The sequence below is a fragment of the Phasianus colchicus genome, chromosome 1 (assembly GCF_987193195.1).
Source record: "Phasianus colchicus chromosome 1, bPhaCol1.hap1.1, whole genome shotgun sequence".
In the NCBI taxonomy this organism is placed as follows: Eukaryota; Metazoa; Chordata; class Aves; order Galliformes; family Phasianidae; genus Phasianus; species Phasianus colchicus.
The window spans coordinates 49,284,735-49,296,844 of record NC_143436.1 but is presented as its reverse complement, the minus strand read 5'-3'; the positions used below and the strand labels follow the sequence as shown (position 1 = coordinate 49,296,844).

At 42.0% G+C, this 12,110-nt stretch overlaps 1 protein-coding gene across 3 annotated transcripts in view; it reads left to right on the top strand.

The window, feature by feature from the left end:
* GRIN2B (glutamate ionotropic receptor NMDA type subunit 2B) overlaps positions 1-12,110 on the top strand; it is a 205,650-nt gene that overhangs the window by 34,541 nt on the left and 158,999 nt on the right. For all 3 annotated transcript variants that reach the window (XM_090141067.1, XM_090141071.1, XM_090141110.1), the window contains one exon: positions 3,412-3,840. In XM_090141067.1, coding sequence (XP_089997193.1) covers positions 3,430-3,840 — 411 coding nt within the window. In that variant the 5' untranslated portion in view covers positions 3,412-3,429. The remainder of the gene's footprint in view (positions 1-3,411; positions 3,841-12,110) is intronic.

Below are 12,110 nucleotides of genomic sequence, written 5' to 3'. Positions count from 1 at the left end.
GTTTGAGATTTACCGAATTGTTTTGGAAAGGCAGAAGAGCCTTCCTGACGCTGTTACCCTGCATCATTGATAAGGAGAAAACCTACTGATGTAAAATACTTTGGAATGAAAACCTTGATGCATTTTAAAAGTCACTCTTGGCTTATGAAATTAGATTTGAGGATTATTAAAATTACTTGGAGCAACTAGAGACAATTCTCTGTTTTAGAACTGCAGCTTTGTCATGATCTTATGAGTTTCTCCATGTGAATTTGCAAATACTCACTGGAGTAAGAGAAAACAGTAATACTCGCAAGGATGTCCCCACACTACCTCTGGTGTTTCCTCAGTTGGGTGTCTCAAACTTTTCCATTTGAACACTGCAGAAGTAAACAGATAAAACTTGCTGCTGTATACGAAACAACTTTTCACAATAATTCTGAGATCACTTTAGTCTTACAATATCTGTGCAGGTGTACCTGTGCCTTTTACTAGCATTCATTCAAAAAGGGCTCATGGTGAGAAAGACTAGAGGAGGAAAGAGAGATAGGGGTTGGTGCTGGGATGCCTGTTCTGATCTCCAACAGCCTCTACTTGCACAGTGCAACTCTGTGCTTTGAACCTGCTCATGCCTTGTGGCAGTGTACTAGGTCTGAATGGTAGAGGCCAACCTTTGGCTGAGGGTACCACCATCCTTGGTTTGGGTACCCTTTGTTGATGCGCTCCTGCCTTATCACAACCCTGGGACCCATCCTACCAGGGCACCCAGCCAGGAAGAGGTACCTGATATTGCCTCAGGTGGGTGGTCTACATGCCAGCAACCAGCATCCGTGTTCCTGAAACACACTAACAGAGAAGTTATGTCTGAGTAAGAGATGGAGACTTGTCATGGGTGGGTGGATAAGCAGAGATTACTTAAGCATTGCTTTACCTGAGCCAGAATAGGGCTCATGGCTGAAGATCCAAAGTGGACGGAGATGCCATTTGGCTGCGGTGGCACTGTGACCTCTTCACATCAGTCTTTTACTAGCCCTGGCAACTCTCTGTGTCACTGGACAAAGACCGAGCTTCTGTCACTTTGCAGGGAACCCCATCATCTTGTACTGAAGAGAAAATATGTCTAGGGGTGCATCCCATCAGCCAGACATTCAGTAGGTTGGCACCTAAATGCTCTTCATGATCTGGGCCTTCTTCTGCTGTCTCTTGGAAATAGTTCCTAGAGATTAATTGGCTTTGAAGCAGATGAAGAGAAGGGAACAGGTTTCTTGGCCAGCATATTTTCCTATGGGAAAGGTCTGTGCTTGGGTGTGAAAGCAGGCAGCTGTCATGTTTGCCTGTGTAGCTCCTGCATTGCTGCTCTCTGTGTTGGAAGGCCCTGTAAAGTATTCCTGGTGGGAGAGGGGCTGGGAAAAACCTAGAGTCTGCTCCCTGCGTATCACAGCTAGCCATTACCTAACCAAGCGTAATAGATTGTGTGAGACTATGCAGAGATCGCAGGAGACATATTTTAAAGAGAGCAAATATAGCATTAAAGTGAGTGAGCAAGAAAGTGAGAGACAGAGAGCGTACAGAGTGCATTAAAGTTAATAAAGCATTGCAGGAGTGGGGACTGCATTTCACTGTGAAGGAATCTAATTTAGTGACTCGTAATTGGAGGATAACAGTCCTGCTGGAATGAAGTTAGCTGTTCATTTTGCCAAACTCTCGAAGTCCCTTGGTTCTTGTGAGCATCTCTCAGAAAGCAGATCTGTCAGAGAGTTTAGAATCGATTGGTGCTTTGTACCCGTGGTCGCTTTCAGTCTCCTAAGTGGATTTGGTTCCTTTGGTGCATATTTAATATCTATTTTATTCTCCAGTTATTTATCCAGTAATAACAATGCAGGATACAGTCTCCTTGCCATGCTAAGCAGAGAGAGAGAGCAGGTACTGAGTATGTGTTCTTCTGGGCAAGGCACAATAGAGTTGCATGAACCCTTTCGCTGGGGCTGGCTGGTATCATGCAGGCTGTTGGGTGGACTTCCAACTTCCCCAAAGTCTTGTTGGGATTGTCCCTGCTACTGCAGCCTTCTGTACATTTGATAGAGAGACATGTGGCTGTGAAGGGCATGAAAGAGTCTGATTTCTAGATTCCCCAAGGCTTAGAGGGTCAGTGGTGTAGTACTGGTGTACATAATCTAAGTGAGCCTGGCTGCTGAAAAACAGACTGCTGGGTGTGAACGTCTAAGGGGAAGTCTTCTCTAGTTTGAAATGCCTGAAATCTGCTTGGGACAGCAAAGTGGCCCTGGATAGGCAAGGTGAACAGTGCTGCTCCCCAAAAGGGTGATGGGTGGCCAGGGAGGTCACTGCTCTGTTTTTGTCACCAGTTCAGTAGGATTTTAGTAATACTTACTCCTTGTAAGTGCTGTGAGAATGAATTAGTTAGTGTTGGTAAAGTTCCTTTGAAATGAAAAGTGCTGTGAAAACGTGAGGTACTATTAAATCAAGAGTGAATAAAGAGGTAGGAACAATCTTGCTCAGGCAGGAGCTGGAGAGATGACTTCATCAGGCTTTCCTATTTCTACTATTATGACTATAAAATGAAGTGGATTTGTTCAAGGAAAAGACCACTGTAACTTTCTTGGCTGCGGTAGTGGAGAGTAAGCTCTTTGAGTCTTTCTGCTTATTGGAAAACAGAGTTGTCATGGGGGTCTTGAAGGGAATGTCCTCTCCATACCTCATTGATTCATTTTTAGCTATGACTATTTGGAAATTTTGCATCCCTGGCTTTTTAAAAACAATGGACTTTGTGCAGGTGAAAGACACAAGACTGACTGACTACTAAAGATATGAGTGGTGTGTGTCCCTTGGGTAGGAGGGCTGTATGCAATGCGTATGCAGAGTAACATCCGCCCACATCCAGCCAATGGCCTTGCCCATTTGTCTTTACTCTAGAGGTGCTGTGCTGAGGCAGTAAAAAGCAGTCCTGTCTGTCTGATTCTTTCAGCCTCTCTGCCTGTATTACCAGAAGGAGGCCGAACTGATCACAAGCATTAATAATTCCTTTGTGTTGAGGGCAAGCACTTAGACATGGGCTTGACATAAGCAATTAGTTTCACAAAGACAGCTGAACAGCTGTCAGTGGACAATTCACCTCAATTCTCAAAATCAGTTTTGACTTGGGTCTCAGCATGACATGGGACCTAAGATAGATGACATGATCCCATCTTCTGCTGTCACTCTGAAGTGACTTCAAACTCTGGGGTAGAGACCAGAACTTAGTATGTTGCCATGAATGCAACAGAAGAACTGGGCGTTGGGCAAGAAAGACTGGTGGGAGGACAGCTACTGGCTGAGGAAGATCGATGGATCTGCCTTGAATGCTGAGCGATTGACTTGTCAATTAATCACTTTTCTCTCACTTTCCCCCTTTCCTTTTGTTTCTTTATTTCTCAGGGAGTGTAAGAGCTGAAGATGAGGCCCAGGGTGGAGTGCTACTCTCCAAGGTTTTGGCTGGTGCTGGCAGTCCTCGCAACAACAGGGAGCGGGACCCACGCGCAAAAAAGCCACCCAAGCATTGGCATTGCGGTCATCCTGGTGGGGACCTCAGACGAAGTGGCCATCAAAGATGCCCACGAGAAAGATGACTTCCACCACCTCTCAGTGGTGCCCCGGGTGGAGCTGGTGGCCATGAATGAAACTGATCCCAAGAGCATCATCACCCGCATCTGTGACCTCATGTCAGACCGGAAGATTCAAGGGGTGGTATTTGCTGATGACACAGACCAGGAAGCCATTGCCCAGATCCTGGACTTCATCTCTGCCCAGACCCTCACTCCCATCCTGGGCATCCATGGAGGCTCCTCTATGATCATGGCAGATAAGGTAAATTTGAACTTTCTTCGATTGTAGACTTGCAGATTGGAAGTTGAAACAGAGAGAACTATCTTGTTCTGTGATCCTCAGGTGGAGTCTCCTGGGGCCGAAGGGCTGGGGGATTAGAGAGACTCAGATTCAAAGAGAGATTAAAAGAGCTAACTGTGTAGCACTGCTGAGGAGAGCCTATTAATCATGTGGAATTATCTGCAACAGAGAAAAAGCAAGGAGGGGAAGGAGCAGATAGAAGAGAGCTGCAAAAGAATGAGCTCTTTTCTTCTTCCTTAAGAAGTGTAAAGACTTTGACAACTGTGATTTTTTTTTAAAGGTTTTATTTTTACCAGTGTTTTACCTTAGAAATGCCAAGAATGCTAGCTTGTGTTTTCCCTGAAAGGAGCTGTAGGACGTTGTGGCATTTTCAGGGACGTTTAATACAGCTCTTACATCTTAATTGAAAAATAATTGAATCTTTAATAAAGCTATTGTCTCTCAGAAGTGTTAATCAGCTCCTGAAGTTAAATAGGTGCTAGCCTAAGCAAGTAACCAGTCCGAACTGGTCCAGCTAAACCCTCTTGTTTCCACTGTGCTTCCATCATGTCGCTGACATTTCATTTTTCCCTGTCTCTAGCCAGTTTTCTTGGCAGTTACTGCACAAACAGGCTTTCCCACATCTGCGTTTGAATGCTGCAATATGCAGAGAGCACCAGCTCTGGCCAGCTGTTATCTGCGAGCTTAGGGGAGCATCCTTGGGTTGCAGTCGGACCCAACAGAAATAGCCTTCGTGGGAGGAGCAAGGTACCCCAGCAGTTCACGCCTGAGTGTGCATTTGGCCAGCTAATGTGGCTGACAGTGGCCCCCAAACTGCTGTGGGCTGATGGGAGCATCCAAGAGAAGTGGGCTGCCTTTTTCCCTGCAGACTTGGTGTGACAAAGAGATGAGGGCAGCACCTTTATTGAGAAGAATGTCTTGACCATGCTTTGTGCATCATACAGAAACAAACGGGCACAAGCAGTCTTTTCCTTTTGCAGTCACTCTTCAATGAATCTGAGACATTTAACTAGGCAGAATCAGGTCTAATTGAATAAAGGGGGAGACTTAAGCTGACCACTGGCAACATTTCCTCAGAAAGAGACTTAGTGGACTGCGAAATCCAGGCATTTTCTGTTTAATTTAATTTGTAAGTAAATAACCCAGGGCAGGTTATTTTAGGTGAGTAGATAGGAATAAATTAATTACAATATTTTTTCTTGTTCTTTGACCAAATGTTCAGTTGCCAAAAGATATACATTTAATACACAGTGTTATTTTCTCAAATTAGTCTTTGAACTAAAGTAGTCATTTAATAAAATAATTACAGGTGTTTTTTTTTTTCTTTTTTTTTTCCCCACTTGTTACAGAAGACATTCTGCCCCATTTTACCCTCAGTAACAGACTTTTCTTTTTTGGGAAGAGCTTATAGAATCGTAGAATGCCCCGAGCTGGAAGGGACCTGTGAGGATTATTGAGCCCACACCCAATCAGGATCACCCAAAAATCACACCTTGCATCTGAGAGTTTTGTCCAGATGCGCCTTGAACTTTGCCATGACCAGTTTTGTGGGCAGCTGGGAACAGTGCTGTATGAGGCTCTCCTGTCTCCTGCATTGCACAGTGTAAACCAGGTCTGGGGCAACAGTTGAATGCTGTGTTTCACACTTATGATAGCATTTTATCCCTTCTTCGAACAAGCATCAGTATTTTTGATGCCAAACCTTCTATGTGCTGGGAAAAGATCTTTGCAATTTTGGACTTGGCAGGCCAAATTTTGATTTCCAATTCCTGTAGTGTAAATCCAGCACAGCTCCATCACTTGTGGTAGGATTAGATCAGATTTACTACACCAAAATTCAAATGGAGATTTGGCCAATTGAACTCGGCAAAGATTTTTCTTCTTGCTTCTCTCTCATCTCTCCTTGGGAAGGTGGCACCTCATGCTGCTGCCTTGTGTACCCCACCAGCTCAGTTCTAAAGAGCCTCTTGGCAAGCAGGCAACCCACAGAGAGCATGAAGGTGGAAGCATTATGAATGGAGATCTTGTTTTATCACGCTCCCTTTTTGTAGTTTGGCAGGCAGGAGAAGTGGGTTACATACGAAGATCTGTGGTTTCAGGAAAGGCCAAGATTTCTTTAAACATGAATTGAAAATGCTGACCTTTAGAGCTTCTGCTTCACAGGTGCATAATGTTTAATGGATCGTATTTGTTTGATGAATTGAATTAAAACAGGGTGGAGAGTAAATACATTGATATTCTACTAAAAATGCTGAAGTCAGACTGGTAAGTCCTTAATCTGTTTTCCAGAGAGGGCCTTGACAGAAGTATTGCTTTTTCTTATCCTTAGTCACGTAGTTTGCAAATGAGTCTTGTGGCGGGGGTTTGCTCCTGCAAGCACACGTTGCTTCTGTCAGCATCCCCCCAATGCCTGCAGCAGTCAGCTGTGATCGAACTTGCTCAGCATTTCATGGGTTCAGACCTGCACTTACAGTTTTGTTGCATTCCCTGTGCATTTACGATCAATAACACCAGTGCAAACCTAAAGAACAGTGCAAACCACTGACACCTTAGTGTGACAGATAAGCCCTTCTTCTCTGGAAGTTGAAGCAAAAAAACTCCATTGAACCACCTTCCCTGGAGGAATATGAGAAATTGTTACAGCTTCAGTGAGGGTTGATAACTCTGTCTGGGAGGAAATTTGGGTCCATGTGCGAAGAGAGCTTTGTAATGTACTATGAAGCTGGTGAATTGAGACACAAAAGGGCAGGTGGGAAAAAAAAAAAAAAAAGAGAGAGAAAAAATAAAGAGAAAGGAAAAAGACAATTTTGAGCCTGAATTTACTTCCCTCCCCACTGTACTCGTAGATTGAGACACTGTATAGGTTGCTCTCAGTCAGCATCTGAATGTTTGCTAACTGCTAGCTGGAGGTTCAGACATTGCGACAGTGGAGAGGGTGGTGCCACCTGGGGATAGTTCATGCCACCCACCTCAGGATGCCCTGAAATGCTTGTGGAACAGTTCTGTATCTCCCCACTGATCACTGAAGAAAGCTGTACCCCCATTTCTTTCAGATGCCTCAGGTTAAATGCCATGAATCCTGCCCTAGATGTAACAGTGAGTGGAGGGATGCTGTGGGAAAAATTCAACATCTGGATTTTCTCATTGTTTTCTTCAAATTGTGATCTTTAATATTGCATTTGATTAGGTTTTGTGGAGAATGTTGGGTTTTCCCTGTTTAGCCTTTTTCCTCTGAACAATAAGTATATAGTTATTGGCATATGTTTTTGCTGTATCTCTCCTTGGAGCTCATGTCTCCAATCCCACCTGTTTAGCTGTTACAAAGTGTTGCATTTAATCTCTGCCAAATTTGGCATCAGAAGAAAATGACCAGATGATGTTTGCACACTGAGATCTGGGGTTAGTTCCAGGAAATTGGTACAGCACAGACGTGCTGTGCCACACTCCAGCACTGGAGAGACCACTTTGCTGAGAGAGAGTTTTGTTCACCACTAGTTCTGCCCCTTTAGACTCTGATGAGATCATCAGCTGTGACATCATGCAGCGGGAGCTGTAGCTTTCATTTTGTTGGTCCAATAGCCCCTGAGTTGGCTCCTCTCAGAGGAGCAAGTCCGGAAGTTGTGGAGCAGGCTGGAAGAGCTGCACTGTTTCAGCTCTGCAAAGAAATGCCTGCTCCTTGTTTTGGTACCAGCACCTTGAAAAGGATTAGAATCATAGCATCATCTCACTGGGACCACTGACGAGAAAGGGAATAGCATGGATCACTGCTGATCTGTGTTGAATCTGGAATACGTGAAATGGAGAGGAGAGAAGTTTTTACCTTCACAAGTGCTAGGATCTATGGTTCCAAGTGCTTTGTCTGTTGAAGCTCTGGTCTCTTCACTTTGCCTGATGTTGCCTCAATGACTTTTCTTTTTCTCGTTTTGTTCTGCCTGATCTTAAGCATTGTCCTGAGGACTGCAAAGCACTTGTGACCAGTGAGCACATCTGCTCCCATTCCAGTGTTTAAAATAATTTTTTCTCTCAAGTTGTTTTGAAAGCAGAAATTCTATCCTATCACAATATGGAAATACCTGGTTGATGAGGATGCTCTACGTTAGGAGACTGATGGTGGGAGGAAACCTTCAAGCCTGCAAATGCACTTTCAGTTCAGATAAGCACGCAAACCAGTATCTTGTGTTTGCAGACCTGAGACTGGAAGCCTGGGAAGGGTTTTTTTCATTACGTTTTTAATATTACCTACTATCGCTTCTGCCCAGAACTAGGAGGTAAAGAAACAGTTGCAGAAGAAGAAGTAATAACAACAATGTGTATTTGACTGACTAGTCTGTTTTATAACAACAGACTTTTTTTTTTTTTTTTTTTTTTGAATTACAGAAAAAGTCAACTTGGTGATAATGAAAGTAGAAGAGGTAAGAGCAGGAAGTGCCTTGGGTGCAGCTTTAGAATAACACAATGATGCATAGGCAGCACCAAGGAAAAGTATTGAAGTATTGGAAGAGGAAGGCGATTATGTTCTCCCAGTTGAAAATTCTCCTTTATCATTGCAGCCCTTGCTGTTCACACTCTAGAGCTTGTTCATATAGAGTAGCCATACTGATGGAAATAAAATGATAGGGAAAAATTATGTATTAAATAGAGCTATGCTGATAATAAAATCTGCATAAAAGCTGCATGAAACTAATCTAAAATCTGTATTCGTTTCCTTTTCTCTGACAGCACAGAGCTGAATTTTCTACTACTCCCTTCAGTACCTTGCATCCTGCACCACTCTCCCCTTCCCTCCTCCCTATTCACACCAAAATACACTTTGTCTTAGAATCACAGAATCACTAAGGCTGGAAAAGACTTCTAAGACTATCTAATCCAACTGTCAGTCCATCCCCACCCTGCTCACTGACCATGTTCCTCAGAGCCACATCCACACATCCATGGCTGTGGAGCACCTCCAGGGATGATAACACAGCCACCTCCCTGGGCAGCCCGTTCCACTGCTACACCATTCTTTTTGAGAAGAAATTTTTCCTCATATCCAGCCTGGAATCTCCCCTTCTACCTTGCCAGTCCCGCATCATAAATCCCTGTCTCATTTGTTTTTGTTTTCTGAGGTTTCCAAGACGCATCATCTCTCCTTCATTGCTGAAGTTTGATGCGATAGCTCTATGCCCTGGCCGTGCATAGTGCAGCAGGGAGCAAGTCCAGACTTGGAGAGCAGGAGAGGTGTGAATGTAATAAAATGATGCTGTTGGTTCAGGGAAATCAAAACTAGTTGGATAAGTTGAGCACCTAGATATAAGCTGAAAACCAGGACAGAGTCAAAGACACTGGGACAGTGCTGCTAAAAACAGAATATCTGTAATTAAAAGGAAAGCACTTTCACTCTCAGGTTTCCAAAGGTTAAATAATAGAGATGTATGGGGAATGCAAACCTCATTTTTTGGACATAAATTTGATTCATTTCCAGTAGACTTGACATAGAAAATTTTGAGTCCTTGTGTGAAAGAAATTCAGTAAAATAAAAGAGGAAGAGTTCCCTTTGAATGGTTTCTGTGGAAAAAGGAAAAAAAAAGAAAAAAAAAAAAAAGATGATTTAAAGGGAGAAAAGACACACATTGATTTGCAAATATTGAAGGAGTATGGTCAGTGTTGTTAGATTTCTGTTCCTTTTTCCCTCCAAAGCAAAAGGATATGCAGTTTATGTAAATTCACAATACATTTTCATTTCTCTTAAAGTGCACTCGATGACAGTAATAGTTTAAATGTTTCTTAGACTTATCTCATGATTATAAAAGATGAGATTGATCTTATAAATAAATTCAGCAGTTCCACTTCAAGCTTTTAAGATTTTTATTCAGGATGTGATTTTTACTCTTCTTTTGTGTTCAGTACTTTGTTTTCTCTTGCTGCCAAATGAAAGCTCTGGGTAAGTCACAAATAATGAACTAAATTTAATGTGTCCTCAAACTACGTCTGCTATAAAAGCTGGGGAGGGAGGAAAAAAAGGTAGGTCAAAGATACATAGAATAAAAGCTGGTATTGTGTGCCACTGTTGCTTTTTGTTTGAATATACACATGTAATCACAGGCCAGGTGGATCAGTAATTTATGTTTGTGTGTTTAATCCATCCATACAAAATGAAATTTTTCATACAAAGAAAAAGAGGTAGTGTACTTCTGTTCAGTTTGATTAATATCTCAAACTTTCCCTAGAACAACTGTTATTACTTTACAAATAAATTGCGGCATTAAAAATCCCTCAGATATTAGGAAACCTGGAAATGAACTGTTAAGAGCTTTAGCTTCTCCCCAGAGCCATTAAATCCATCAGTGCTAACTCTTGTTTCCTAAGCAAGAGCTGAAGTACTCTTGTTAATATTCTTTCAGTGGGAAAAAAAAGGCTTTTTAAATAAATGTCTTTTTTTAAATATCATAATAAAATAGCATTTTTAATTTTTAAAATTTAATTTCCTTTATAATTTTTCAAGTTTCCCTCTACTTTTTTTTCAGTGTGCTTAGGAGGAATGCCATCTGAAGGCTTTCATTTCTTTAGAGGTAGTGTTTCTGAGAGTCGTGAGAAAAAATAATGGAGTTTGATTTTTTTATTAACAAGAAAGCCCACTTATTTATATTGTGTACATATTTAACGCAAACATAGCTTTCCTTCAAATATGCTCTACTTGATATCACTTAATATCTACCCTGAGCCTTGTACACTTGAAGCCTGAAGGCGCCATCTTTGCTTGAGTTGTACCAAGACTGGGGAGAGGAAAACCTGGAGCCACTGAGGCTCGTGCTCTGCCAACGGACTCTTGTGCTCTTTTGGGCAGCAGTAGTCCTAGGACAGACCTGGGACACTGAATGTGAGAGAGCTTATAGGGGTCTGTAGAACTTTGCAGAAATTGTCCCACACAGCATACGTCAAACAAACCTGAAGTCTGATTGCTGTACATCAACCTTTTGTAACTATTTATAAGCTGTTTTGGGTCATGTAATTCTTCCTGGAGGAGTACTCAGTGTTAGCTTTCTGCTGTTGTTATAGTGATCTTTTGAGTATTAGAAGACCTTTCCTTTCCTGGCTCTGAATGCAACCACTGCAACCTACCTGAGGGAAGGAGAAGTGGGGCTAATTCCTTTCCTACTAACCTTTAGAGGAGCTGTTGGCATTGTCTACCTGAAATAGATTTGTTTTTCCCCCCAGCTTGGCCCTTACAAGTAATGGGGCTTTTATGGAAATGTCCTTTTCTTGCCTGTTTCCTTGCCCTGCCATTTGTGATGTTTGGGTAGATTTCCGAATCTATGTGCAATTATCTACAGAAAATCTGGTAGCTTGATGAGATCTAACCTCTTCTTTGAAATAAAATAAAAAAACAAAGTATTAAATCAATTTGTGCAATCCCCAGCCGGACAAAGAGATTAGTTTCTTCATTTAGGAGCAGACAGTCCTTTATTACAACCCCAAGCAGTTATTTATCGCACAAAATCTAAAATAATTACACTCAAATTTGTCCTTACTCTAAACTGGTCTCGAAATAAAATTGAAAATATTGAGTGTGAAATTGCCCAGTGCTGCTGCTTCAGAACTGCCTATCATTCCCCAATAACCATGGGATGGGGAGAAACAAAGATTTTGAGAAAATCTTTTCTTCTTTGCCTCTTATTTGCCTCATTAACCAAGTGTCAAGGGGATGGATTATGAAGGAAGTTAAGGAAATTAAATATACAAAGGCTGGAAAAAAAATAGGGTATAAAAATGATATTGTAATATGTGAGTCTGTTAAGGGTCTGGAGGAGTCTGATACATGAAGAAAGACTGAAATAGTTATACATGCATGTTGTAGATTGGCTAAACAATGAGTCAGGTTGTGATTTATATATGCAGTGAACACAGAGAGACTAAAATTAGAGAAGATAATGCTTAAACTTGTTGCCAGAAGGAGCAACAGAATGAACTGAGAAAAGATATAATTTGTCTGTGTATTGAGAAGAAAGTTCAGACATTTTTATTAGGGTGTGCTCTAGTTTCCTTAGGGGAGAGCATGAATTCAATGTTATTTCAGCTGTTTTTAACCAGGAGTGAACTAAACACTAGAGATTGTGTTATATGACTGGGTGGAGGAGAAAAAGGAAGAACAAGAGCAGGAAAACTGACAGGGCAAAAGAAGAGAAAAGAAAAAAAGGGGGGGAGTGTGTGATTGGAAGAAAAAACCTGGAGAAGACTGTTGTGGCACTTTT